Source organism: Neolamprologus multifasciatus, chromosome 14 (genome assembly GCF_963576455.1).
Source record: "Neolamprologus multifasciatus chromosome 14, fNeoMul1.2, whole genome shotgun sequence".
NCBI classification, from domain to species: domain Eukaryota; kingdom Metazoa; phylum Chordata; class Actinopteri; order Cichliformes; family Cichlidae; genus Neolamprologus; species Neolamprologus multifasciatus.
Genome location: NC_140452.1, coordinates 38839753 through 38867701, shown reverse-complemented (window position 1 = coordinate 38867701; position 27949 = coordinate 38839753). Strand labels below are relative to the sequence as shown.

The 27949-nt window shown below is 41.1% G+C and overlaps 1 protein-coding gene across 5 annotated transcripts in view; it reads left to right on the top strand.

Annotated features, from left to right (window-relative positions):
* Nucleotides 1-27949, top strand: part of sez6b (seizure related 6 homolog b) — a 222630-nt gene that overhangs the window by 179393 nt on the left and 15288 nt on the right. For all 5 annotated transcript variants that reach the window (XR_014868696.1, XR_014868697.1, XM_085130752.1 and 2 more), the window contains exons 6-11: nucleotides 2852-3020; nucleotides 13153-13319; nucleotides 13892-14086; nucleotides 14674-14812; nucleotides 24092-24288; nucleotides 26300-26494. Coding sequence is in view for 3 of the 5 variants with exons in the window: in XM_085130752.1 (XP_084986878.1) it covers nucleotides 2852-3020; nucleotides 13153-13319; nucleotides 13892-14086; nucleotides 14674-14812; nucleotides 24092-24288; nucleotides 26300-26494 (1062 nt within the window). In the remaining 2 variants the exon portion in view is untranslated. The remainder of the gene's footprint in view (nucleotides 1-2851; nucleotides 3021-13152; nucleotides 13320-13891; nucleotides 14087-14673; nucleotides 14813-24091; nucleotides 24289-26299; nucleotides 26495-27949) is intronic.

Sequence of the window (27949 nt, the reverse complement as noted above, 5' to 3'; positions counted from 1 at the left end):
AGAAAGTAATTAATAGAAGTATTGTATATGAGTTTTGAGTGGCTGGGATAGCAAACAGGAACATACAGTGGGGCAAAAAAGTATTTAGTCAGCCACCGATTGTGCAAGTTCCCCCACTTAAAATGATGACAGAGGTCAGTAATTTGCACCAGATGTACACTTCAACTGTGAGAGACAGAATGTGAAAAAAAAATCCATGAATTCACATGGTAGGATTTGTAAAGAATTTATTCGTAAATCAGGGTGGAAAATAAGTATTTGGTCAATAACAAAAATACAACTCAATACTTTGTAACATAACCTTTGTTGGCAATAACAGAGGTCAAACGTTTACTACAGGTCTTTACCAGGTTTGCACACACAGTAGCTGGTATTTTGGCCCATTCCTCCATGCAGATCTTCTCAAGAGCAGTGATGTTTTGGGGCTGTCGCCGAGCAACACAGACTTTCAACTCCCGCCACAGATTTTCTATGGGGTTGAGGTCTGGAGACTGGCTAGGCCACTCCAGGACTTTCAAATGCTTCTTACGGAGCCACTCCTTTGTTGCCCGGGCGGTGTGTTTTGGATCATTGTCATGTTGGAAGACCCAGCCTCGTTTCATCTTCAAAGTTCTCACTGATGGAAGGAGGTTTTGGCTCAAAATCTCACGATACTTGGCCCCATTCATTCTGTCCTTAACACGGATCAGTCGTCCTGTCCCCTTGGCAGAAAAACAGCCCCATAGCATGATGTTTCCACCCCCATGCTTCACAGTAGGTATGGTGTTCTTGGGATGCAACTCAGTATTCTTCTTCCTCCAAACACGACAAGTTGAGTTTATACCAAAAAGTTCTACTTTGGTTTCATCTGACCACATGACATTCTCCCAATCCTCTGCTGTATCATCCATGTGCTCTCTGGCAAACTTCAGACGGGCCTGGACATGCACTGGCTTCAGCAGCGGAACACGTCTGGCACTGCGGGATTTGATTCCCTGCCGTTGTAGTGTGTTACTGATGGTGACCTTTGTTACTTTGGTCCCAGCTCTCTGCAGGTCATTCACCAGGTCCCCCCGTGTGGTTCTGGGATCTTTGCTCACCGTTCTCATGATCATTTTGACCCCACGGGATGAGATCTTGCGTGGAGCCCCAGATCGAGGGAGATTATCAGTGGTCTTGTATGTCTTCCATTTTCTGATGATTGCTCCCACAGTTGATTTTTTCACACCAAGCTGCTTGCCTATTGTAGATTCACTCTTCCCAGTCTGGTGCAGGTCTACAATTCTTTTCCTGGTGTCCTTCGAAAGCTCTTTGGTCTTGGCCATGGCGGAGTTTGGAGTCTGACTGGTTGAGGCTGTGGACAGGTGTCTTTTATACAGATGATGAGGTCAAACAGGTGCCATTCATACAGGTAACGAGTGGGGGACAGAAAAGCTTCTTACAGAAGACGTTACAGGTCTGTGAGAGCCAGGGATTTTCCTTGTTTGAGGTGACCAAATACTTATTTTCCACCATGATTTACGAATAAATTCTTTACAAATCCTACCATGTGAATTCATGGATTTTTTTTTCACATTCTGTCTCTCACAGTTGAAGTGTACCTCTGGTGCAAATTACTGACCTCTGTCATCATTTTAAGTGGGGAAACTTGCACAATCGGTGGCTGATTAAATACTTTTTTGCCCCACTGTACATACATGCCATCTATGGCCTGGAAGTTCCAAGGTCAAAATGTGATACACCATTTGTGGTAGTGGTGGACAAGCAGAAGAAGAGGTTGTGATAGATGTGGAAATAGTAACTGATAGCAGCATCAGGAAGAAAGGACACATGAAGCTTGAGAAGGGCTGAGAGGTAACTGGAAAAGATGTGGAGGGTAAAGGCATCAGTGGTCTCCATGGTAATCAGAACACTCAGGGCTGTGACCTCCAAACTGGGCGAGTCTTGCCAGCAGATTTCAGGAATGACAGAACAGCACGATCTTAGGAACAGCTTGATGATCTAAATTCTTGAGTACAGCTTGAATATTAACAAAAGCTATTTTCTCACCTACATGCAGTTGTATCAAGTCGTGTATCTACTGTTGAGAGGTTTATTTCTTGGTAGAAGGTAGTTTTAATTGAAACTACTGACAGTGTGAATTACTCAGACACAGACAGCGATTTTATTTCTGTCCCATGGGGTGGGGGGGCTTAATTAAATGGTTTTCCTACAGAATTATTTATAATAATAATTGATGCTATTCACATTTCTTACATTTCTTGTGCATTGTAAAATGTACACGTGTATTTAGACAGTTGTATTCTTTATGTAGTCACCTCCAGTTTGCATTGTTTCTTCTTTGGCTGCTGTTAGCACAACCCAAAAGGCTTTATTTCATCCAGACATTCACATTATATTTCTGCAATGGAAATTTCATAATATAGTACAAACAGTACTACACTAGCTACTTGATAACATCTAACAGTATCAGGAAGTGTTGACTTACTAAAATTATTGTAACAGCACTTGACAGCAGAGCAGCAGTGGTTTGATACTAATGATGATAATCAAATTATGCAGTAGATGGATCAAATTTATGCTTTACAAGTTTACAATTTATAATGTTAAAATTAAGGGAAATATAAATAATTTTTGCTATAATAAATTTTGATGTTGGTAAATGTCTGAATGCTTTCAAATACTAAAAGCAGTCTTATTAGGCTGGTTCTTGTTTTTTTTCATGGTCACCATTTTTAGTTTGGTTATTAAGTTAGGGTAATAGAGGATGAGATGATGTCAGTACAAGTAAATTTGACTGAGATTCACTACATAATGTGAAATCCACCACAGTTTAATTTGATGTTCATTTCCATTCCTTCTTGTTTTTCAGCTGCCTGTGGAGGTTTGGTGAGGAACATCACAGTTGGTCGGATTGTCTCTCCTGGTTTTCCGAGCAACTACAGCAACAACCTAACCTGCCACTGGCTGCTGGAGGCCCCTGAGGGCCAGAAGCTCCACATCCACTTTGAGAAGGTAGCACTGGCTGAGGATGATGATCGGTAAGCTATGATTTGTAAACTGAAAACTCTTTCATTTAACAAATTGATAATTTCAAAAACTATTAATCCAAAGCTCCTATGTGCACAATTTTGAAGTTTCCAGTCTTACACAGTCTTAGAATGAAAGACACCCAATGAGTATCACCTAATGCAACAAAGCAATGTAGTCCCTTTTTTGTTAGTTATTGTTACTGTGTTTGTTTTTTTCCTTTTTGTAATTTTTTGTTTGTCATTTTTTGCCTTATTAAATTTTAAAGAATATAGAGGATATTCCTGAAAGGTTTAATATTGTAATTACTAATCTGTTCAAATGTGAGACTCAGGTCACAGTTGGGATGTACATGTATTGTTTCATGGGGTGACTTGGAAAATGCCTGCAACGTACCAGCAACGACAGGGTAGTAGCTAGTAAACTGGTATCGTAAAAACATCCTCTTATACAAACATCCTGCCCCCTTAAATCAAACTTTTAGAAGTTCAGAAAGAAGCCTGTTTACTCCTGTGGCATCAACAGGCACTGCTTCTCCTGTTCCCCTGTCAACAATTGCTGCCCCAAAGCAACCCGCTCAGCTACCCAGTGACTTAAATGGCAATACACCATCCCAACCAATACTGGGTAGTTACCCCAAACATGTATTTGGTCGTACAGCATTAAGATCATTCAATCCTCCCTGGTACCACACATGACCATGTCTGGAGGACTGTTGTGCATACCCTTTTTAGTTACAGTGGGGCAAAAAAGTATTTAGTCAGCCACCGATTGTGCAAGTTCCCCCACTTAAAATGATGACAGAGGTCAGTAATTTGCACCAGAGGTACACTTCAACTGTGAGAGACAGAATGTGAAAAAAAAATCCATGAATTCACATGGTAGGATTTGTAAAGAATTTATTCGTAAATCAGGGTGGAAAATAAGTATTTGGTCAATAACAAAAATACAACTCAATACTTTGTAACATAACCTTTGTTGGCAATAACAGAGGTCAAACGTTTACTATAGATCTTTACCAGGTTTGCACACACAGTAGCTGGTATTTTGGCCCATTCCTCCATGCAGATCTTCTCAAGAGCAGTGATGTTTTGGGGCTGTCGCCGAGCAACACGGACTTTCAACTCCCGCCACAGATTTTCTATGGGGTTGAGGTCTGGAGACTGGCTAGGCCACTCCAGGACTTTCAAATGCTTCTTACGGAGCCACTCCTTTGTTGCCCGGGCGGTGTGTTTTGGATCATTGTCATGTTGGAAGACCCAGCCTCGTTTCATCTTCAAAGTTCTCACTGATGGAAGGAGGTTTTGGCTCAAAATCTCACGATACTTGGCCCCATTCATTCTGTCCTTAACACGGATCAGTCGTCCTGTCCCCTTGGCAGAAAAACAGCCCCATAGCATGATGTTTCCACCCCCATGCTTCACAGTAGGTATGGTGTTCTTGGGATGCAACTCAGTATTCTTCTTCCTCCAAACACGACAAGTTGAGTTTATACCAAAAAGTTCTACTTTGGTTTCATCTGACCACATGACATTCTCCCAATCCTCTGCTGTATCATCCATGTGCTCTCTGGCAAACTTCAGACGGGCCTGGACATGCACTGGCTTCAGCAGCGGAACACGTCTGGCACTGCGGGATTTGATTCCCTGCCGTTGTAGTGTGTTACTGATGGTGACCTTTGTTACTTTGGTCCCAGCTCTCTGCAGGTCATTCACCAGGTCCCCCCGTGTGGTTCTGGGATCTTTGCTCACCGTTCTCATGATCATTTTGACCCCACGGGATGAGATCTTGCGTGGAGCCCCAGATCGAGGGAGATTATCAGTGGTCTTGTATGTCTTCCATTTTCTGATGATTGCTCCCACAGTTGATTTTTTCACACCAAGCTGCTTGCCTATTGTAGATTCACTCTTCCCAGTCTGGTGCAGGTCTACAATTCTTTTCCTGGTGTCCTTCGAAAGCTCTTTGGTCTTGGCCATGGCGGAGTTTGGAGTCTGACTGGTTGAGGCTGTGGACAGGTGTCTTTTATACAGATGATGAGGTCAAACAGGTGCCATTCATACAGGTAACGAGTGGGGGACAGAAAAGCTTCTTACAGAAGACGTTACAGGTCTGTGAGAGCCAGGGATTTTCCTTGTTTGAGGTGACCAAATACTTATTTTCCACCCTGATTTACGAATAAATTCTTTACAAATCCTACCATGTGAATTCATGGATTTTTTTTTCACATTCTGTCTCTCACAGTTGAAGTGTACCTCTGGTGCAAATTACTGACCTCTGTCATCATTTTAAGTGGGGAAACTTGCACAATCGGTGGCTGACTAAATAATTTTTTGCCCCACTGTATGTTAATATTGGCAATGGTGAGAAGTGTTATAGTTGGTAAATTAAGGTAAATTACATGACAAAAACCTCTATCCAGAGCACCCCCACCCATTTTCCGCCTCTGCCTCATCATATCTGCCTGTCTAGAACCTGCCCAGTTAGAAACTGTTTTAGAAGGTTTTATCAACTTGGGTTTTTCTCTTATGTTTATCAAATGTAATCTTATTTTCACAAATGCCACAATGTGTTATATATTTAATGCCCATTTTTGTTATCAGGAATACTTTGGGTGTTGATGAACAATGCCCAAGTTTAGAAGCTATAGAGAATGGTTTTGCAGCATTGTACATTTGTGGTCCTTTGAGTACTTGCTTTTTATCTATCCGCAGTCAGTTTGGAAAAAAACGTATTTACTTCAACCAGCTCTTGTTGCTAGATTTTGTCATCAACAAGCTGAACTTCAGAGAAAAAAAAGTTCAAGAGCAAAACTAGGAATGAAGGGAATGGATATTTATTTACACACACACACACACACACACACACACACACACACACACACACACACACACACACACGTGTGTGTATTTATATCCTTGTGGGGACATATCATTGGCATAATGCTTTCCCTAGCTGCTTACCCTAACCCTAACCATCAGAAATGAATGCCTAACCCTTACCCTAAACCTAACCATAACCTAATTGTAACCCTGACACTAAAACCACATTTTGAGTCTCAAAAATGCTTTCAAACTCGTGGGGATCAGGATTTTGGTCCCCACAAGGGCTGTTTGTCCCCACAAGTATAGTGAACTATACAGTATAGTATAGTATACTATACTTGTGGGGCTTTCCCCACAAGTATAGTATAGTAAACTACCAATGGTTTCCATGAAGATGTTAATACCCGTCCACACACACACACACACACACACACACACACACACACACACACACACACACACACACACACACACAGTTTGCATCATGCCGGGGGCAAAAGGCTCGAGATTTCACCCCAAAGTGGAGAAGATCATCTTAGCCCATGCTGGCTCAAAGAGTCAGGAAAACTCACAGACTAGTGGCATACTATGGCAGTACATGTACATCATTCTGGGTAACTTGGTCAATAAGTTCCTTGATCTTCCAGATTAGGGAGCCGACCTGGCAAGACAGGGCATCCAGATTTGTATTCTTAGAGCCAGGGTCAGAGCCAAAATATGAATGCTAACTTTACATCCAGCAGCCTCCAGTTCCCAATGTCATAACTCTGCTCAGTGGCAGTTAGACAACAGAAAAACAAAGCGTTGAGCTGTGGCTTATCTTCAGGAGTGGTTATTGTGAGAGAACTGTGCCAACAGAGCTGGGGGCGTCAACCTTAATAATAAACTGGAGCTCGGGGTTGGGTTGGATCACAATGGGCGCACAGGTGAGCTTGTTCTTTACCTCAGTGAACACGACTTAGCTTTAAGGGACTTTAGCTTTTAGGAGAAGGTTAGACTGGTGAGTGGAACAGCTTTCTTGTGAAACATTGGTAGAAGTTTGCAAATCTTAGGAACCACTGGAGCTGTTTCCGAGTGATAGGAATAGGCCCAATCATCTGGGATCGAACCACCGACCTTCTGATTAGTAGCTGACCTGCTCTGCCACCTGAGCTACAGCCACCCACACGTTTTTTATAGCACTTGTAAGCTTGAAGGGCTTATGCTGAAGAGTTCAGTTCTGACCTGAAGCTTCTTCTGACCTGAAGCTTCTTCTGACCTGAAGAAGCTTCTCGGATGAGAGGTGAAACGTCTTCAAGCAACTTAAAGAAGTCCAGACGCTTTTCTTTTCAAGCTCCTTAAACACTTCAGATTGTTAGAAAATATGAGCTATTTGCTGGCTGGTGTAACTGTCTCATGGCTCACACCCTGTTAACTTTGATGTACTACTTTCCTCTTTACTTCAGCACAGTCCTTAACTTATGTTCAATCATGAGGCCTCTTATCTTTGTACCTTCTGCTTTGTCCCTGTGAGAAAATTATTTCTGAAGACTCCACAGAATGACATCAGGATGTCAGTGCAGCGCATACCGGTGACAGCTGAGTGTCATTTTAGCAGCATGGGGCTGCAATTAAGAGCCAGTGAATAGAGTAACCATGGGGGAGAAATTAGCCGAGTAATCCATTCTGTCTGCCAGACAATAGTGGCTCCAGGCTGCTCTTATACTCATGCTACAGATAGAGAACTCACAGATACGAAGGGATATCTGGACAGCTCTAGAAACAAAAGGAAAAGATGTAGGTGAAGTGGTGATTTGGAAAGGTTAACTGACAAATGTGCAAAAGGTATTTATTTAATGCACCAAGGTTTGTTGGCTTTTAAAAGGCCAGAAATAGACTGGTACTTCCAGCATACTGTATAGCACCTTTCTACTCAGTTTGATTGAACAAAGTGCTTTCTACTGGTCTCATTCACACAATCACACACACATTCATACAGCGCACCCCTACCCCCACCCCCACCCCCACCCTTTTTAAAACTAACATCAATCCACACAGTCACATGGAGGGACAACTCGCAGTTCAGTATCTTGCCCAAGAATACTTTCCCTCATGGGCTGGAGGAGCCACTGATTGATCCGCCGATTGATAGATGATCATATAACCCTCTAGTTTATTATTTATTTAACTAGTTAGTTATTATATAACCTAAGTATATAAATACTAGTGTTTATTCAACAAAAAAAATCTAAGATCTGTCATTTAAGACCATTTACTCACTATTTCATGGTGTTCAGCTGCACTTCATGAAACTTGCTATGATGTATCCCATGTAGCTATGTACTCACTTTTTCCAATAAACCAAGGGAAAATGACAAATATTGGTGATTTATCATTGATACTACAGTACACAAGCCCACAGATATTATATACTGACAGAAAATGACTTTAGTTAATTAATCAGTCTTAATTAACCGTTCTTTCTTGTTTATAGGTTTTTAGAGGTTAGCTAAACAATGTACTCAAAATGCTCCCTTGATATTCTATTTAACAGATTACAAATGTAGAGTTTGCTGATTTACTTTTGTTATAGCAAGATATCACAGCCAGTTGTTATCTGGAAGGCAAGAAAAATTGTTATGAATGCATTAACACTCAAAATGTTGCATGATTTATGGGTAATGGCATGAAAAACTATAGCCAGTGTTTTTAGGGTTTTTACCCATCTAGAGAATATGAGTATGAATATGAGTCTATGTGAATAGAAACAATAAAAATAAAAAGTTATTTTCAACTGCTCCCTTACCCATATTTTGAACACTGGATGCTCTTCCTGACACAACGCAAAGTGCGTCTCCTCCTGAGACTGAACTGGATATTATTTGTTTATTAGGCACATCTCTAACCCATTACATTATGAAATAACCAACAGGAACATTAAGAAAAAATATAAATATACACATATTTTATAATAGTTTATTGATTTTATTTAACACTTTAGTGCTCTGATACACCTTTTCTTTTAACTGAGAAGAATAAGACAACCACAAGATTGCTGCTGGTGGAGGGCTGTGACGTGCATCAACATCAAATCTGTGTGTGCGTTCTATGTGTGTATATGCCTTCATACATGGTAATTAATGATTGGGTGACACACAGTGTTGGGAAGGTTACTTTTAAAATGTATTCCACTACAGATTACAGATTACATGCCCCAAAATGTACAGGGTGGGCCATTTATATGGATACACCGTAATAACATGGGAATGGTTGGTGATATTAAAGTCTTGTTTGTGGCACATTAGTATATGTGAGGGGGAAAACTCCTCAAGATGGGTGGTGACCAGAGGTGGGTCGAGTATCCAAAAATTGTACTCAAGTAAGAGTAGCATTACTTTAAAATATTATTACTCAAGTAAAAGTGAAAAGTAGTCGTCAAAAAAGTTACTCAAGTAAGAGTAAAAAAGTACTTGGTGAAAAGACTACTCAAGTAGCGAGTAACTGTTTGAAATGTCCGATTTATTTTTTAAATAAATGTTATAAGACAAACAAAAATAAATAAATATACAAATTTTACTATTTTCAAAAGGAATATATGTAAAAACAACAAAATAAGGCAAAACAATTCTAATTTCCAGATTTCAGTTTTTCACAACATAAAGCTTTTTTCACCAATACCTACAGTAAATAATATAAATATATAAACAGTGCAAAGAATTTCCAGTGACAAGATATGCTGTAAACTTTATATTCATTTTTGCTCCAAATGGCACATCAACCTCAGAGAAAACATTAGAATGAGGCATCTTCAACATATGTACATACAAGGCAGCTCAGTTTACCATATGTTGTATGGGTGTGCATTTATTTCTGCATATTTAGCAAAAATGTGCCATTTCTTAACTCAGTGAGGTGATGGTTAAGCTTCAGCAGCAGTTTGCTCTCAAGGTTCTTTCTGTGAAGCTGTAACTGTTTAGCAGTGAACAGGAGTCCTGCATGACTAAGAAGTCCTTCACAAGCTCCAGATGCAGGAAGAGCTGTATTAATTTTGATCGACAGCTTCTTGATGTGAGGAAAGCCATGCAATAGATCCACACCTCCAGTGAATGGGCATGAAAGGTACCTCTCCAGCTCCCCTGCTTCTGGCTTTCCTGACCCCATGGATCCATCATCTTCGTCGAATAGGCTGCTGTTTGTGCTGGCCTCATCCAACTCTGTGTCTAGGTGATGTCTGATGAAGTGGAGACCTGTGGAAAGATGTATGGTTTTCAAAAGAATTAGGTCTGGTCATTATAGTGCTGTATACACTGCCAAGCTGCAGATGTTTGTTTGAAGCTAGCCTCCAAAAGCTGGCCATACACTGTGCGATTTTTGGCCCATTTTGAGACGATTTTTCAGTCGCGCAACGTTTTGGGGATCGGCCCGTGTTTTGCCTTAATCGTGTGTGCATCGTGTAGTATACATGGGGTAACAAAAAGCAGTTAACACCTCACGACCAGCTCCCAATCATCAATCGTTTGGTCGCATGATAATCAAACCTGTTTGAAATCTTGTCACCCCTCAACGCAGCCTCTCACACTGCGCACGCATAAACACTGAAATGAAAGTGAAAAGGCGGAGCAGCACGGCAGTGCAGCGTGTGATCTGGACACAAGAGATGGAGGCACAACTTGTAGGATGAGGCAAGCTCATCCGAGTACGTAAGCGTAGAGCTGCCACCCAGGCAAAAGAAAAATAGAGTAATACCACGTTATAACATGAAAAGTTTATTGTCATAACAATATACTTTTCATTTTCATGCAATATAGCTTTCACGTTTGAACAATATAATATTTATATTGTACGAACGTGATAATTATGTATATTGTAATAACGTGAGGCAGCTCTACGGTTCCGTATCCGGGGCTTTTCAATGTGGCCTCACAAAATTATATACATATACTGTATATATATACATATACCAACCATCACTTTTGTTGGTCCAACAGTCTTGGAGGGATCCATCCAATGTGGGTTAGTATCAGACCAATAGCGGTGGTTTTGTTTGTTAACTTCACCATTCACATAAAAGTTTGCCTCATCACTGAACAAAATCTTCTGCGTGAACTGAGGGTCCTGTTCCAGTTTTTGTTTTGCCCATTCTGCAAATTCTGTGCGCCGATCTGGGTCATCCTCGTTGAAATGCTGCAGTAGCTGGAGTTTGTAAGGGTGCCATTTGTGAGTAGCTAATATCCGCCGAAGGGATGTTCGACTAATGCCAGTCTCCAGTGACATGCGGCTGGTGCTACGCTGTAGGCTCTTGCTGAATGAAGCTAGGACAGCCACTGATGTTTCTTCATTAGTGACAGTTTTCTTGAGTCCACATTTTGGTAAATCCAACACTGAACCAGTTTCACGAAACTTAGCAAGCAGTCTGCTAACTGTAGCATGGGAGATGGGTGGTCTCGTAGGGTGTCTTGCATTGAAATCTGCTGCAATGACCCGGTTACTGCGTTCACCAGATATCAACACGATTTCGATCCCCTCCTCACGTGTTAACCTCTTCAACATGTCAATGGCTGTGAACAAAGAGAAACTTGTAAATAACTCATGAAAGAATAAAGTTACGTTGAAACCAAGCACACCATTGTTTTTCTTGTGACATTACCAATAAGTTTGATGTGTCACGTGGCCCTCTTCCTATTGAAAAAACAAAAGTTGTATCCAAGATGGCCGACTTCTAAATGGCCACCATGGTCACCACCCATCTTGAGGAGTTTGCCCCCTCACATATACTAATGTGCCACAAACAGCACTTTAATATCACCAACCATTCCTATTTTATTACGGTGTATCCATATAAATGGCCCACCCTGTACTTTGTAACATATGGCCAGAGGGGCCGATGGCGCGATATGGCAGCCTCCCTTCTGTCAGTCTGCCCCAGGGCAACTGTGGCTACAACCGTAGCTTGCCTCCACCAGTGTGTGAATGCGAGAGTGAATGAATAGTGGCATTGTAAAGCGCTTTGGGTGCCTTGAAAAGCGCTATATAAATCCAATCCATTATTATATTCCGTTACGTTACTCAATGACAGTAACGTATTCTGAATACTTTGGATTACTTAATATATTATCATGCTTTTTGCAACTACATGAATGTACTATTGCTGTGTGATTTGTTGCTATTACTGAAGGTTACTCATCATACCAATACCAACTAGACAGTAGGGTGGTCATTAGTTAAGGCTGCACTTTTTGTAGCGATCTCGTATAGAAAACTATTCCGCGCGTATACAAAACAGGTCCGCGGCTCCAAACTGTAGTAAAGGGACCTCTGGCTAATACGTCGGGTTCGTGTCAGGCTCGTGTCGGGCTCGTAGCCGAAAACTAGCTTTACTTTGTTGTCTGGGTCAACTTTGCTAGCGAGAGACAGAGAGAGGCGTTGAATGGCTGCTCCAACAGAACTTATTGTTTCGGAGGAAAACAGGAACACAGTGTACAGTCGAGTCTTAACAGCTTACTTACAACTGGGCTACACTGCCCATGAGGCTACATTCTTTAGGGCTATGCCTGTAGCACTCTGCCTATTGCCTTCATATTAAAAAAATTTTTGAATAATAATTTAAAAAAATATTTTTTCACGTCATTTTGCGGGCCGCAAGTAGAGGTGACATGGGCCACGAGATTGAGACCCAGACATTAGAGCCTCTTAATGCGTGTTTTGTTTGGGTTTCCACCAGCGTGGAATTACCAAAAATAGAGAGGGGACAGCCTAACATATGAAACAGGAAAAGACCGCCGTGTGATCCATTTATTTCAACAAAGTAACTGTATTCTAAATACCACCTTTTTAAATGGTAACTGTAACGGAATACAGTTACTCATATTTTGTATTTTAAACACCGGTACATGTATTCTGTTACTCCCCAACACTGGTGACGCAGTTATTTAGTGATTAACACTGCTGCCACTTAACAAGAAGGTTCTGGGCTTGATTCTACTGGGAAGCTGGGGGCTTTCTGCTAGTTCCAGGTACTCAAACTTTCTCCTGCAGTCCAGTGAAAGAAAAGTCAGATGTTTGATTTAAACAACTGGAGGTGTACAAAGGCAAATTGAAAAGAAAAATGCTGTAAATATCTGTTTATAATTTGCTGTACATATGTTTAAACATGCAACTGATATTTTCTTTTAATTTCCAAAGTAGCCTAAATAGGTCATTCAAATATGTTACGTTAATCAGTATTTTATACTCAATTGTAGGCAAGGATGCAAACAGATAAAGAACAGCCAGTAGGAGTCAAAAAGTTCCATTCTGTTAAATAAGATACCCTGTAAATAAAATTTTGTTCACTGTCTTCCAGGCTCTTGATCAAGAATGGCAACAGCATAAATGCAGCCGTACTGTATGATTCCTATGAGGTGGAGTATTTGCCTAATGAAGGGCTCCTTAGCACATCTAGACAGCTCTTCATTGAGCTTACTACAGATGCCACAGGAACATCGACTGGCATAGCCATTAGGTATCAAGGTAAGAATTATGCATGATGAGTTGGATAGCACTTTCTATTACAGCCTGATAATAACGTGGTAATAGTAGGGTAACAATGAAGAAACAAGAATGTACTAATGTGGTAATTTCTTATTATTATTATTTATAATTACTGTTTCCATTTACGGTGACCAGTGGTTAGCACTGTTGCCGCACAGCAAGAATGTCGTGAGTTCAATTCCACCATCAGGCCGCATTCTTTCTGTGTAGAGTTTGCATGTTCTCGCCATGTTTGCGTGGGTTCTTCCCGGGTATTCCGGCTTCCTCCCACAGTCCAAAGACATGCAGCTTGTGGGGATAGGTTAATTGATTAATCCAAATTGCCCATAGGTGTGAATGTGAGCGCGAATGGTTGTCTGTCTCTGTGTGTTAGCCCTGTGACAGACTGGCGACCTGTCAAGGGTGTACCCCTCCTCTCGCCCTATGACAGCTGGGATAGGCTCCAGCACCCCCTGCGACCCTGAAAAGGATAAGCGGAAGCGAATAGATGGATGGATGGATTCTAACTCCTTCCTACAACTATTTTTGTAACATAACTTCCATCTCTCTAGCTTTTGCAGCGGGTCACTGCTATGAACCCTTTGTGAAGTACGGTAACATGACCAGCACTGACAACACCTGGTCAGTAGGAGCTGTGGTGGAGTTTGCCTGTGACCCGGGGTATACTCTGGAACAGGGATCTGTCACCATTGAATGCATGGATCCTAACAATCCACAGTGGAATGAGACTGAGCCTGCTTGCAGAGGTTTGTATGCCTGATTCATTGACATGCATCTTTGGATTACTTGTGCTTCTTTCTTGTCATCTTCTACATTTTTGCAACTATATTGTCCATTTTGAGTCACTTTCCCCTTGATACACTCATCTTAACACTTAGGATTGAACTCAGAGGTAGAGCAGATCATCTACTGATCGGAAGGTTGGTGGTTTGATCCCTGGCTCCCCCAGTCTGCGTGCCAAATATCCCTGGGCAAGATATGAATGTGTCTGAATGTTAGCTAGTAAGCACTTAAAACATAGTGAATGTGGCATGTTGTAAAAAGCACTATATAAGAATGAGTCTATTTGCCAATGCTCGGGGGGCTCACTGACTTCTTTGGCCCCAGGATGACAGATAATTAAACACCGACACTCAACAATACAAAACTGACACCAGACTTCATTTCTTTAATTGTTTGTATTACAAAATTCTTTGTTCTGTTTCTATATTTAGTGAGATCACGCATCCAATTTGCTTGTTACACACCCCAAAACAAAGGGACAGAGCGATCTCTGATGATGACTTAGAGATTTAAACTGTAAACATGTTTTTTTTGTGTGTTTGTGTTCCAGCTGTGTGCAGTGGTGAGATCACAGACTCAGCTGGTGTGGTGCTCTCTCCCAACTGGCCTGAATCCTATGATAAAGGCCAGGACTGTATCTGGGGAATCCACGTTGAGGAGGACAAGAGGATCATGCTAGATATTCAAGTGTACGTATCCATCTTCCACATGTTCAATCTATTTCACTCCGTTGGCCTTTGATGAGCATAAAACCACATTACTAAAGCAGCATCTAATCACAAAACTTGCTTTATCTCCTTTGCTGATACATACAGCAGTCCCAGGCTTCAAACACATCCACAGAAACAGTGTGACACTAACAAAGCGCTACCTCACCATGACTAGTAAAACACATTAAAAACACAACAGGCAGCTAATGAACGAATGCTCAGCTTGTGAATGAGATGTGTAAATGGCACACAGACAAAGGTTAATTAGGTGCAGTGGAGAAAACTAATTATATCAGGGATTTGTTTAGGAGCCCTCCCCCAACCCCCAACCCTGCACTCTTGTAATGGCTGCTGTGTGGAGTACAGGGTGCAAGTGTACAGCATGAGAGTGTTTGTTTCCTGAGATTGTGGTGCCAAGGTGAAGACACAGAACAGCACACCCTGCGTTGTCAGGGCCTGATAAGTCAGTCAGCCATAGAAAATCATTTGCCATTTGCAAGCAAATTAAGGGGGGCTCATTTGCATCGGATGCATCTTAAGCTCCGCTTTTCTCTCTCTCTCTGAGCACCACCTGTGTTGTACTTTGAGAAATACTGATTAATGGCTTCTTCTGGATTTTGAGAGGAAGTTTGCAAACATCAGTAATTATTGCTGCTGAGCACGTGATGTAAAAGTCAAACTTCCCTGGCACCCAAATCTGTGTTTTAAGAATAAAGTTACTATAAAGCATGGACCTGAAACACGTGTCAATAATATGACACGGGCTACATGTGAGAACTCAAAGGAGGATTCTGTTTCCCTCATGTCTTCTATTCTTTCTCTGAGGCCTTGGTTTAGCTGTCTGGCATATTACAATTTGGTCTGAAGTCTGGACATAGTATAAAGTCAGAAAGGCACCGAATGACCCAATGTAGTTACTCACTTCTGCTATTTTAGCTACATGTGAGATCATCTTTCTGATGATTCTGATTTGATTTATTACTGCTGTTGAAATTAGAAGCTTGATTCTTCACTGATCTGGTTCTCTGATTCATAATCCAATACCAGCTTAAAGCTTTCTCCTACTCTTTCTATATTGCCATCAGGGAAATTGATAAAAATCATTGTTTTAACACTGTTAATGGTCAAAAACTCCACATGATCCTTTAATATTCTCTCGGGAAAGGTGGCAGGATTAAAACATATGACATTAAATGCAACATCAGCTATTTTAAATTTACTTTGTTCAATTGTTGGAAGCTACAATAAGAAATATCACAACAGATTGAATGTTACTAGAATGAAGTAAATGTCATAAGCAGATAGCTGTCAAAACCCCTGTTGCTCCCCCGCTTTCCTGAAGAATCATCACTGTGGTTTCTACTGTATGTTGTCACTTTTAGGATGATAATTAGGGATTTAGACTTTCTCAGGCACATTGTTACATGTGTCAGTGTCAGTGAACGGGAAAAATCTGTGAAAAGTCTGTAGCTCAAACTAAAGGTGTCAGCACACACTGTGGTCCAGATTTCCAGAGAATGGTCATGGGATTTAACCAAAACAGAGATGTCCATGGAACTAACATCTAATCTAGCACAACTCCCCCCCCATCTGAACGCATGCCAGCAGGTGCCTGAGCATTTATATCAGGTTTATCAATAGCACTTGTTCTCCCTAAGCTTATCTCTGGTGTACAGAGATAAATGAGGCCTTTAACATGGTCCCTGGGTATTGGTTCCTCACACTGCGCACCTGTGCACATGTGTACATATACATATCACCAGCTCCATCTGTCTGATGGAGGGGGAGATATTATCAATAAATGAGTTTCATGGATGGCTTTCAAATGAAAGAGGAGGAAGTACAAGTGTGATTAAAGAGAACTGAAGGATGTAAAATGAATAATATCACACAGACTCTTGTCCTCTCTTTCTGTAGGGGAACTTAAAACTGTTGTAACTTTATCTCATCAGTGTTTGATGCCGAGTGATGACTTATCTTTATATGATTATCAGCCTGTGTTTGATAATGATGTCCTACATTAAAGCTTCTTGTACAATTAGGCGTAAATCAAACTATTCCACACTATAAGTTTGTCTCCTTGTCCATCCTTGCTCCCAGTTGTCCACTAGTCCAGTGCTCTACAGTGTCAAAGAGCAACACTTCAATTAGAATTTAATTTAGCAGCAGGGAGGCAGCTGTAAACAGTTTGACTTGAGGGGACAAATTCAAAATGACTACCATGTGAATGAGCACACATGGTTGCAAGCACACTCTTGTAACCAAATGTGACACCACGGAGTCTTCTATTCAAGACTGCTTTGTGATATCTGTGTCATAGCCAGAGACCGTACGGTTACATTGTAACCTTGGTTCTGTGAGTGAGAGACTATCTCTCCACCCCGTACAAATGGAATATGTAACGGAGCGGAGAGAAGGTCTCGATATGATAGAGAATCAGCTCTCATCAACAGTAATGATCCTTGATATGTTGGGTCAGTCTGACTCTCTGCAAGAATTTTAGTTCACTTTTATTTAAGGCAAATATTGCACTGAGCTGACAAAATGCAGGAAAAGGCAAAAATCCTCACTTTTCACACAGACAGACACGTTTCGTATGCACAGGACGAGGGCAGAGATCCCAGGAGGAGCCTGCCCCTGTAAGGTATAGTGTAGTTAACTCATATACGTGCACACCACACACACACACAAAGAGCCAAGGTAGAGAGCAAGAGATTTAAAAAATGGCAGGAGGGCATTGGAGGACTGGAATACCATTACATTTTTTTCTAACCACTCTACAGACTCTAAAATCAAACATCCGTAACTAGCAAACATTAGTTTTCTCTTAAAATACTGGCTGGATGGATACAAAGTTGCTAAAAATAATTTCAAACCACTGTTCTCTACCAGAAAATACCAGATGTAGGAAATATGATTCAAGTTAAGACATATATGTAAATATATATCTATAATATTTTTTTAGTGATAACAATTTAAAGCTGGACACCCTCCCCACTTCTTTGATTTTCAGTGGCAGGAGCTCCCCCTATTGACACCTGACGTGTGTAATGAGCTCTTCTGTTTCTGATGTTCAGTGTCAGGTTGTTGAAATCGCACCACTCAACCAGTTTATGCACTTCTCTCTGTAGGCGGTCTCATTACAATGTGAGATGAGCTCCACAAGTGTTGTGTTATCTGCAAATTTAATAATAATATTTTTGAGGTAAGCAGGTCAGCGGTGTTCTGTCAGGACAAGCGTCAAATTGAAAAATAGGCATAAAAAAACGTAGCAAAGTAAAGTGATGTCTCTCCTTTTATCTAAGACAGTGGTGTGATGAAGCTCCTCACCTGCCAACCGGTAAAAGTAGTAGCGTTGTCCTACACACTGTCTTCAGTTCTTTTTAAGGGCACATCAGTCTGAGTCTGTGTGAATACGAAAAGTTTTGGAGTCACGTTTGTGTAGCAAAGATACAATTTTCTGTCTGTCAAACTGTTATCTTCAGCATTTTTGTTGATTCAGCTAAAAAGCAAAAGGCTTAATTAATTCCATGAGTTCATTCAGAATAAAAACGGCACCTATGTATGAGGAGTCAGTGTTAGGTGGCTTAACAATCTAAATTAAATATTAAAATCCTCTGACAATGGTGAGGAGCAAGAACTGGCCTGTCCTGAGTGAAAACCTAGCCAACGAGTTATCATATTTCCCAATGTTGGTTTCCAAACCACCTGCCCGCCCATCTGGCAGAGTGATGACAATATCCCATCAGCCTTTTACGCCTGAGGAATAAAAACACACAGGAGGATAAACAGAGGGAGCATAAAAGACATTTTGACAATGAAAACAGGGAAGACGGGAATATAAACAAACAGTGGGCTTATTAGAGATAAGATAGATGGACAGAGACATGGGAAGAAATAATCAAAGACAAACACAGAACTGAAACATCATGGAAACAAAGTCATGGAATAAACAAGAGAACAGATACAGAGATGAATACTAACACATCCAATGTCAGACCGCAGAACACAGAAACGAGACAGAGGGAGAAACATATAGGGAAACGCTGAGGGAACTAAAAACTATCATTAGTAACAATGACGTCTTGAACCAAATCTAAGGATTGCAAACCTGAAATTCAACTATAATAACCAGAAAGTTAATCGTAAAGTGAACTGAAAACTCAATATCAGCAGAGATAAAACTGTCTGAGAGTCATAAGAAATCAATAAAGGAACCAAACATTCAACAAATACCAAATCAAAACTAGAACACTAGCATAATGGTAAAGTTGATATAAATCTTTAAACTTAAATGTACTAAGATTTCAAATCCCCAAATGATACAAAACCCAAGGACGTCCTGATAAGTCTGGCCAGAGGTTATAAAGTATTAAAGTTCAGAAAATATCTTAGCCACAGACACACAGGTAACACATGTCTGCCACTTCCTCTGTGTGTTGATGGTGCAGAGGAAGGGTCGTCCATGACAGTTACTCCTCCTGTTACTGTGTGTTTTCAGCTGCTTCTGTGCATCTATTCAATTCAATTCAATTCAATTTTATTTATATAGCGCCAAATCACAACAAAAGTCGCCTCAAGGCGCTTCATGATACAGAGAAAAACCCAACAATCATATGACCCCCTATGAGCACTTTGGCGACAGTAGGAAGGAAAAACTCCCTTTTAACAGGAAGAAACCTCCGGCAGAACCAGGCTCAGGGAGGGGCGGGGCCATCTGCTGCGACCGGTTGGGGTGAGAGAAGGAAGACAGGATAAAGACATGCTGTGGAAGAGAGACAGAGGTTAATAACAAGTGTGATTCAATGCAGAGAGGTCTGTTAATACATAGTGAGTGAGAAAGGTGACTGAAGAGGAAATACTCAATGCGTCATGGGAATCCCCCGGCAGCCTACATCTATTACAGCATAACTAAGGGAGGATTCAGGGTCACCTGGTCCAGCCCTAACTATATGCTTTAGCAAAAAGGAAAGTTTTAAGCCTAATCTTAAAAGTAGAGATAGTGTCTGTTTCCCGAATCCAAACTGGAAGCTGGTTCCACAGAAGAGGGGCCTGAAAACTGAAGGCTCTGCCTCCCATTCTACTTTTAAATACTCTAGGAACAACAAGTAGGCCTGCAGAGTGAGAGCGAAGTGCTCTAACAGGGTGATATGGTACTACAAGGTCATTAAGATAAGATGGGGCCTGACTGCAGATAACTGAAAAAGTAATGTAAAACAGGTGAAAACATAATTGTAACTGTAATGTAATTATTAAAATCAATACAGCAATGTGTTAGATTAATCCGTTACTGAAAAATGTAATGCGATTGCAGTAACATGGGTGTAAGATGTTACACCAAACACTGGTCTTCAGTCATCTAGCAACCACTGCGTAAGAAACTGTGCGTTTGTTTTATTAAATATTCATTGTGAGATAAGCAATGGACAAACAGCATAGAAACATATAGAATAAAACCAGCCGTATTTCATTTTTCTGAACCTACCAACCCATATGGAAAAGATATATATAAATCTTATAAAGTTTGTATCTGTCTTGTATGAAACTTGCATGAAAAGCATACAAGAGTGAAAACACATATAAGATCCATGAAAAATTATATAATGAAACTTGTATGTTTTGTATACTTACTAAAAAAAATATATGAAAGTAATGAGAAAGTGGCCACTTTCATGAGTAAATCATATATGTTTTTACTATTTCTTTTCCATATGGGAACTACTATTGCAGTTTTCATGTTAAACTGTGTGACAATGGCCACTTGGCAGTTTACTAGTGACTGCCTAATGGGAAAACTGCTTACACAAACTGGATGTCAAGAGGAATGGATTATGTTTTTCTGAGTCTGTGTGAATGAACAGTCATAATCACAACAACTGCTAGAATTATCATTTAGAATATAAATGGATTAGAAAGACCTGCTGAGACCACTTGAGGATTATTCCCTGTTAAATCCTGCGGGATGTGACTGGTTTGTGCCACTAAAAAATTTCAGTCATTGCTGTCACTCTTGTTTCTCAGTTAGAATCCTAAAGCTTGAAACCTGGTAAAAACTGGATCTTGATCAAGCCTTGCTAAGTTTAGTGGGTTACAGTTGGTGTTATTGCAATGTAATTTGTTCAGTGGGAAGTCCTAACAAGTATATAATAACAAGAGCTAAGACTGTGTGTGACCATTTTTCTTTTCTCAGCTTCTCTACAGCTGAGAGAAGACAAATGGGTCTGCCTGTGGAAAAATAAACACTCCACAATCATATTATCATCTGTTCACAAGCTCAGTCACATTCCCACCATTTCCTTGAAAGAGAAAAATAATAAAAAAAAAATGCCATGTGTCGATTCTTTCCACGCCTCTTGAACATTTGATTTTCCAGCATTCCCATAGTGATTAATAGCTCAATCTCAGGCTGGCTAATGAGTTTTATCAGGAGCCACTGGTGATTAATTAGCAACAGCAAAGAGCATGTCACAGCTTTATTCTGGCTAAGCCGTTTCTTCCATGCTCTAAATCTTCCTTCTACAAAGAGATAGCTCAACCCCAGGTGACATTTTCAAATAGCCCTGAGGTTTAAAAGAGCTCCAGCTCTGGTCAAATCAGTGCAAACGAAAGGCACTGTGCCTTTCAAGCGAGGGACTGTAGTTATTCACCACAATATTAACTCAATCTTCTCCCAGAGGGAAATCTCTGCATTATTGACTATTAACAATGTGACACTCAACCTGAGGCAGCTGAAAAACAAGTGCTTTTTGTTTTTTTGAGTGCCCAAAAACATATGATCTCTTTATTCATTATGGAATGAATTTTTCATCCTGTGTAACAGTTATAGACTGAAGATCTAATGGGAACTAAAAATGTAAGAGCTGCCAATGTCAGCAGTGTTATCTTAGCTTGGGCTTGGAGACTTCACTATGTGGATGAAGTATCATATATGCTGTAGGCAAAAACTTAGTTACTATCTGAATTGATTTTAGTTCAACCACTGTATTTGGCCAATAACCAATAACTTAATGGAAAACGAAGAAACTAAAACTAAATAAAGGCTCTAACAGGGTCACTCTCATATTGCGCCCAGCTGTAACAGTAGATTTTATGTAAAAAAACAAGGAAAGATTGTCTACTTTTACTCTTTGCCTTCTAAGCAACGCATGCTTCTTTATTGAATTGAATTGAATTGAATTGAATTGAATTGAATTGAATTGAATTGATATACCTTTATTAGTCCCGCAAGGGGAAATTTCATAAGGCTGCCAACCTATTGCATGCAATAGCGGCGCCATCTTACCCTCCGACCATACATACATTACACAAAACATCACATGGGGAAGACAGGTCAGAGAGGTATAACAATGGAAAATGCACCACATGAGGAAAGATAAGGAGAAAAAATAACTCCCCCCAGACTGAGCTCCAACAGGGAGATCAGTTTGAGAACAGAAAAAAAACACCTCTGCACATGAAAAAACTCTTAATACACCAAAGAAACACATGACAAGCAACAGGGGTGGGTAAATGAGATGAGAGACAGCCAAATTAGACAGTACATCCGGGCCTGCGTGCGCTGGTCTCCTTGATCCCCGTCAGCATTGGAAGGGAATAAGCGTTGAAGGCGTTTGAAAAAGGAGGGGGGATGAGTGTGTCCATATCAGTGTATATGTATGTGTGTGCGTGTCCAGAGTTCAGCTGAGACAGTGTCCTTCGCCCTGCTAGGCTAAGTAAACAGTCTTCCAACCAACCCAGGTGACCTTGCATGGAATGGGAAGGAACAGACTAAACACAATTGTTATCAGGGTGTTGTTTTTCGGCTCCAGCCGAGAGGGTATCCGCATGAAGTGATGGTGGTTTTTACTTTAGTGCGAACAGCTCATATTCAAAGCAGTTCTACAGTCCAACACTGGTCTCTCAATCTCCCGTTGGAGAGCCGCGAGCTTCGCCATACTTGCGTTCTGTGATGTTGTCATTACTTGTGCTGAAGGAGACGATTTCCGAGAACTCACGGCAGTGTGCCTCCCCGAGATGTCATCCAATTTGCGCCCAGACATGTTGTTCCGGGCTAGCCCTTCCGAGATGTATCCAGTCTGCAGTCAGAGATCTTATTCTGAGTATTCACAGCAGCCGTAGCCTCTCCAAGATCTTATCTCCAATCCCAGCGGGCAGCCTTGTGGGGGTTTGAACAGCCACAAGGTTTCCGCTTTTTTAATTCTTTGATAAGTCAGGGCCAAGCTTTATTACTGACTTGCTGCAATGAAAAGGAAGAATCCACTAGTTTTGATTTGTAAAGCACAAGGGGACAAGGAGACATGATGGTGGAATGAGGAACAACAGGAAAGTATTCAAAGGAAGAGTTTAGCAAAGAATGGTGAACATGTAAGGAGTAGAGATAGTGAAGGTAGATACATTTAAATGCAGAGTGTTGTGCACAGTTCAAAGCAATGTACAGTGCACAAGCGAGGTGAGGAAGCAAGGGGACTGTACCCACTCTAGGGTGAAGCGGGTGGAGATGAGTGTCAAAAGGATAGGAGCAAGAATGAAAGGAAGTATAGTCTGGAGACAGGCGGCCAAGTTGGAGGTGGCAGGGTCAAAGATGCTAAGATTTTCATTAGGAGTGATGAGGATGGACAGAATAGAGAGGCAAGGCTGAAATGGTCTGAACATGTGCAAAGGAGGTATAGTGGATATATTGGACAAGGGATATTGAAGATGGAGTTTCCAGGATGGAGGACCTCAGTGGAGGTTCGTGGATACAGTGAAAGAGGGTTGGTATGACAGAGGAGGATGCTAGGGATAGGATGAGATGGAGGAAGATGACCCAAAAGAAGCAGCCAAAAAAAGAAGCCGCAGCTTTACTTTCAGTCTACTGTGAACTTTAAGTGTGCATTTTCTGGTCATCAACCACGACCTTACTTTAGACTAATGTCACATTAAAATCTTGATGTTGTTCTCTGCAGTGAGAAACCAGACCTATGCTGCCCCTGATGAATAATGCAATACTCTACATTAGTAATATGTAACCTTTGTGTGGCTCAGATTTGTCTTCACTCTCTTTGAGTAATTGCTGTCATTTTAAAAATGTATGAGCACATTGTGACGCCTACCATTAACATTAAGCTCTGTCGGAAATCTATCGTGGAGAAGGTGCAATTTAAAGGTGAGGCCAGAGAGAGGAGGAAGAAAGTACCTTCAAAAAAATAAATAAAAAAGAATAAAATACTAAATATCACTAACAGGGAGAAAACTTTATTCTTTGTATTTTTGTTTCAGGTTAAATATCGGGAAGAATGACCTGTTGACCTTTTATGATGGGGATGACCTTACAGCCAAACTGCTGGGTCAGTATGGAGGATCAAAGTCCCGCTTTAAGCTCTACACCTCCACTGCAGATGTCACCATCCAGTTTCAGTCTGACCCTGCCACTAACGTCTATGGCTATGGAAATGGTTTTGTGGTCCACTTCTTTGGTAAGTCTTAGGCACAATTGTACCTCAGCTCATATCCATTCTGCCATATTCCACATGTGAATTTTAAGCCAGATACATTGTACGCTGGTTTTGAAGGTTTTTCTTTAAACTCAAACGATGACATTGTCTGAAAGCTAAACCTTAAGTGAAACCTATAGTGGTTTTGCAGTGTTTCAGGTTTTTAGGGATCACTACACAATGCAAAACACCTCTATGTGTCTCATCTCAGGAGTGGAATGCTTGTCATTACTGTAATGATGTTGCTGCATTTTTAGTGGATCACCCACAAAACGTACGCTCCTGTCAATGCATTTTTGCAGCTGCAGCCTCATACTTATTTCCTCTAACACATATTTATTATTAAGCAAAAAGCTGGGCAAAAAGAAAAAGTTTGAATTCATTTTTGCTGATATGGCACCTAAAAATGGAAGCAATAAGAGGCCATCCCTGGGTTTGGACAGAAGGTTTCATTAGTGCAGCACCATGCCACAGCAACCACACTTTATCTGATAAGAGCTAATAAATTCAGCGGAAAAGGAAAGCTACGGAATACAGATTACAAGCAAAGGAAAGGGAAAGCTTGTTACAATCGGTTCATGAAACATGTTGGAGTAATGTAAACACAAGACATCAAAACAGACAGGTGTTGGAGAATTCTGCTTGTCTAGTGCCCAGATGCAATTACGTTGGCGTGTTTGGTGAAATTAGACTCCTAAGAAGAGTGCTGTTATGTAGGAATGGGCAGAGGAAAGCAATCAGGTATGGCAGTTTGCCCAGAGAACAGGTCATTTAAAATGATGGAAAATACTGTCAACAACTGAGTCTAAGCTTTGAAGACAAATTAAGATATTCAGGTTTTAGATGTTTTATGTGCTATGAGCCACATCTACAAACCACCAATCAAATGGTAGAATGACACTGCACAGAACTCGCTGGTTGCATGTTCTTTTGTGCACAATAGGAATAAGAGTCCACCTCATACATACTTTAATGGCTCTGTAAAATTTTATAATGTTGCTCAACACACAGTAGCACACAGCTGTCTAACATGAAAACAATACCAATGTATAATACTTTTTTTATGTTATAAGAATCAATGTTATTTCTTGTTGCATAGACAAGAAATGAGAATAGAAATCATGAGTAAAGTGGCTTTAAGTTTACAGTGTCTAATTGTTTTTGCGAGGTGAGAAGCATAAAGCAAATTTAAATGGACTTTTTTTTTTTTTTTTTAAAAGACGGATCGTTTTATTTATAGTGAAATCTTCTGAGGAGCATGTGTGTACCAGGTGATCCCAATCCTATCAGAAACCTTTCCACAATAAGTTTAGATAACTTTAATTTCCAAAGAACTAACACATGGGGCGATCGTGGCTCAAGAGTTGGGAGTTCGTCTTGTAATTGGAAGGTTGCCGGTTCGAGCCCCGGCTTGGACAGTCTCGGTCGTTGTGTCCTTGGGCAAGACACTTCACCCGTTGCCTACTGGTGGTGGTCAGAGGGCCCGGTGGCGCCAGTGTCCGGCAGCCTCGCCTCTGTCAGTTTGCCCAGGGTGGCTGTGGCTACAATGTAGCTGCCATCACCAGTGTGTGAATGACTGGATGTGTAAAGCGCTTTGGGGTCCTTAGGGACTAGTAAAGCGCTATACAAATACAGGCCATTTACTACTGCAGGAACATAGTACTAAATGGAGTTGAGCACAAAAATCACTACTGACCCAGAGTTACAAGATTCATCCATACATATTGAGCAGGGCCAAAAAATTGCCTACTAATGTATTAGCTAAACACTCTGTTTCTCTCCAAGTTATGCAAAAATATCACATTACATGGACATTTTGGATTTAAAACAGTATCTTCGAACATTATTTTAGCCATAATTACTGAAAGGTAGAGAGACTGATTAACTGACATTAGTAAAAGATAGAAAGAACTTTAAAGTCTTGTAAAGCACCTTTCAGTCGAACCTTACATCCATCAGATTTTTGTCTTCTTCTTTTTGCTGTCTCTTGCAGAAGTGGCTCGTAATGACACTTGCCCTGAGCTCCCTGAGATCTCTAATGGCTGGAAGAGTACATCTCACCCTGAGTTGGTTCAGGGCACCGTAGTGACTTACCAGTGTTACCCTGGTTATCAGGTGGTAGGCTCCGAACTACTCATGTGCCAGTGGGACCTCACCTGGAGCGGCGATCTCCCGAGCTGTGAGAGAGGTGAGAAATCGGTATAGCCAAGTATAGGTCAAAATTCAATAGTTCAGATGAGCTACAGCTAAAAAAAAATTTATTTAGTGATAAACAATTAACTGTCTCACTGTTAATCTGTGTTTTTGACTAATTAATCCATTAATCATATAGAATATAAAACAGAGGAAAGCAGTGACTCCTTGCATTAAAGCACCTGTGAGTGAAAAATACATTTATGGTTTGAGCAGCACCCATGAAAAACTTGCCAAATCTTCTCTGCCAGTTCCAAACATTTTAGATTATCACCCCAGGTTAGGACCACCTGTGAGCATGGACCCTGCTAAAGTGGTCACTTGATGTCTGCTTCAAGCATGCCATGTTTGAATGATGTTGATAGGGCTTGTGTCACAGTGCAACTTCAAGCTGGTGTTCCACAAAACCAATCTGCAGAATTATTTGGAGTGAGCCCTCCTCTTATCTCCAGATTGAAGGCAAAGTTGTAAATACAATATCGGAGACAGGCTGTAAAGTAGAGAAGATGTGATGGTGTGGGACGACATCTCCCTGACTGGTAAAACAATGCTTGTCATCACTAAAGGCAACCTCAATGAGGAGAGCTATTGAGTTGAGATTCTGCAACCAGTGGTAATCCCATATCTCAACTCCACACTCGCCCCCACAGAGCAGAGTTTATCAGGGACCAGCTCCAGAATTTGGAGTAGAGATTATGGAATGGCTTCCCTGTAGTCCTCACCTCAGCCCCAATGAGCACTTCTGGGATGAGCTTGGATGTGCTGTTTGTGACAGAGTGACCAACACAACCGCACTGACTGACTTTGTAACAAGTGCTGGTTGAAGAATAGGATGCCCTCCCACATAGCAGACAGGTCTGGCCTGGATCTGGTGTCAAGCCGGCACTGCTGGCTGACTTCTGGCGTGGTAAATGGTATGTCATCCAGATATAGGCCAGGCCTGGTGTAGATGGCACTGTTTATGTGATGGCATGCCACATCTGGCCCAATTATGGTTTGGTTTATGTGGTCCAGGCTCATAGAAAACAGGTCTGGCCAGGAATCTGGCATCAAGCTGGCACTTCTGACTGACTGGTTTCATAGCAGGGTGTATGTCAACCAGATGTGGGCCAAATAGTGGCAATGATGCCACTATTTATGTTCCTATTTCCTTATTTTAGTTAGAAGACCCAAATGCCATGTTGCAATACTATACTGCTATGGTAGCCAACGTTTCAAATGCAGGTTTGACAGGTTTGTGAGTGTACACTTTATCCAAAACCTAATGAGGGTTTACTCATGTCTACCACTGAGTGGCTGTAGCTCAGGAGGTAGAGCAGGTCACCTACCAATTGGAAGGTTAGCGGTTCGATCCCTGGCTCCTCCAGTCAGTATGTCAAGAGTGTGAATGTGTGTGAATGTAGTTAGGAAGCACTCAGTTTATTGAAAGTGTGTAATTGGTGAATGTGGC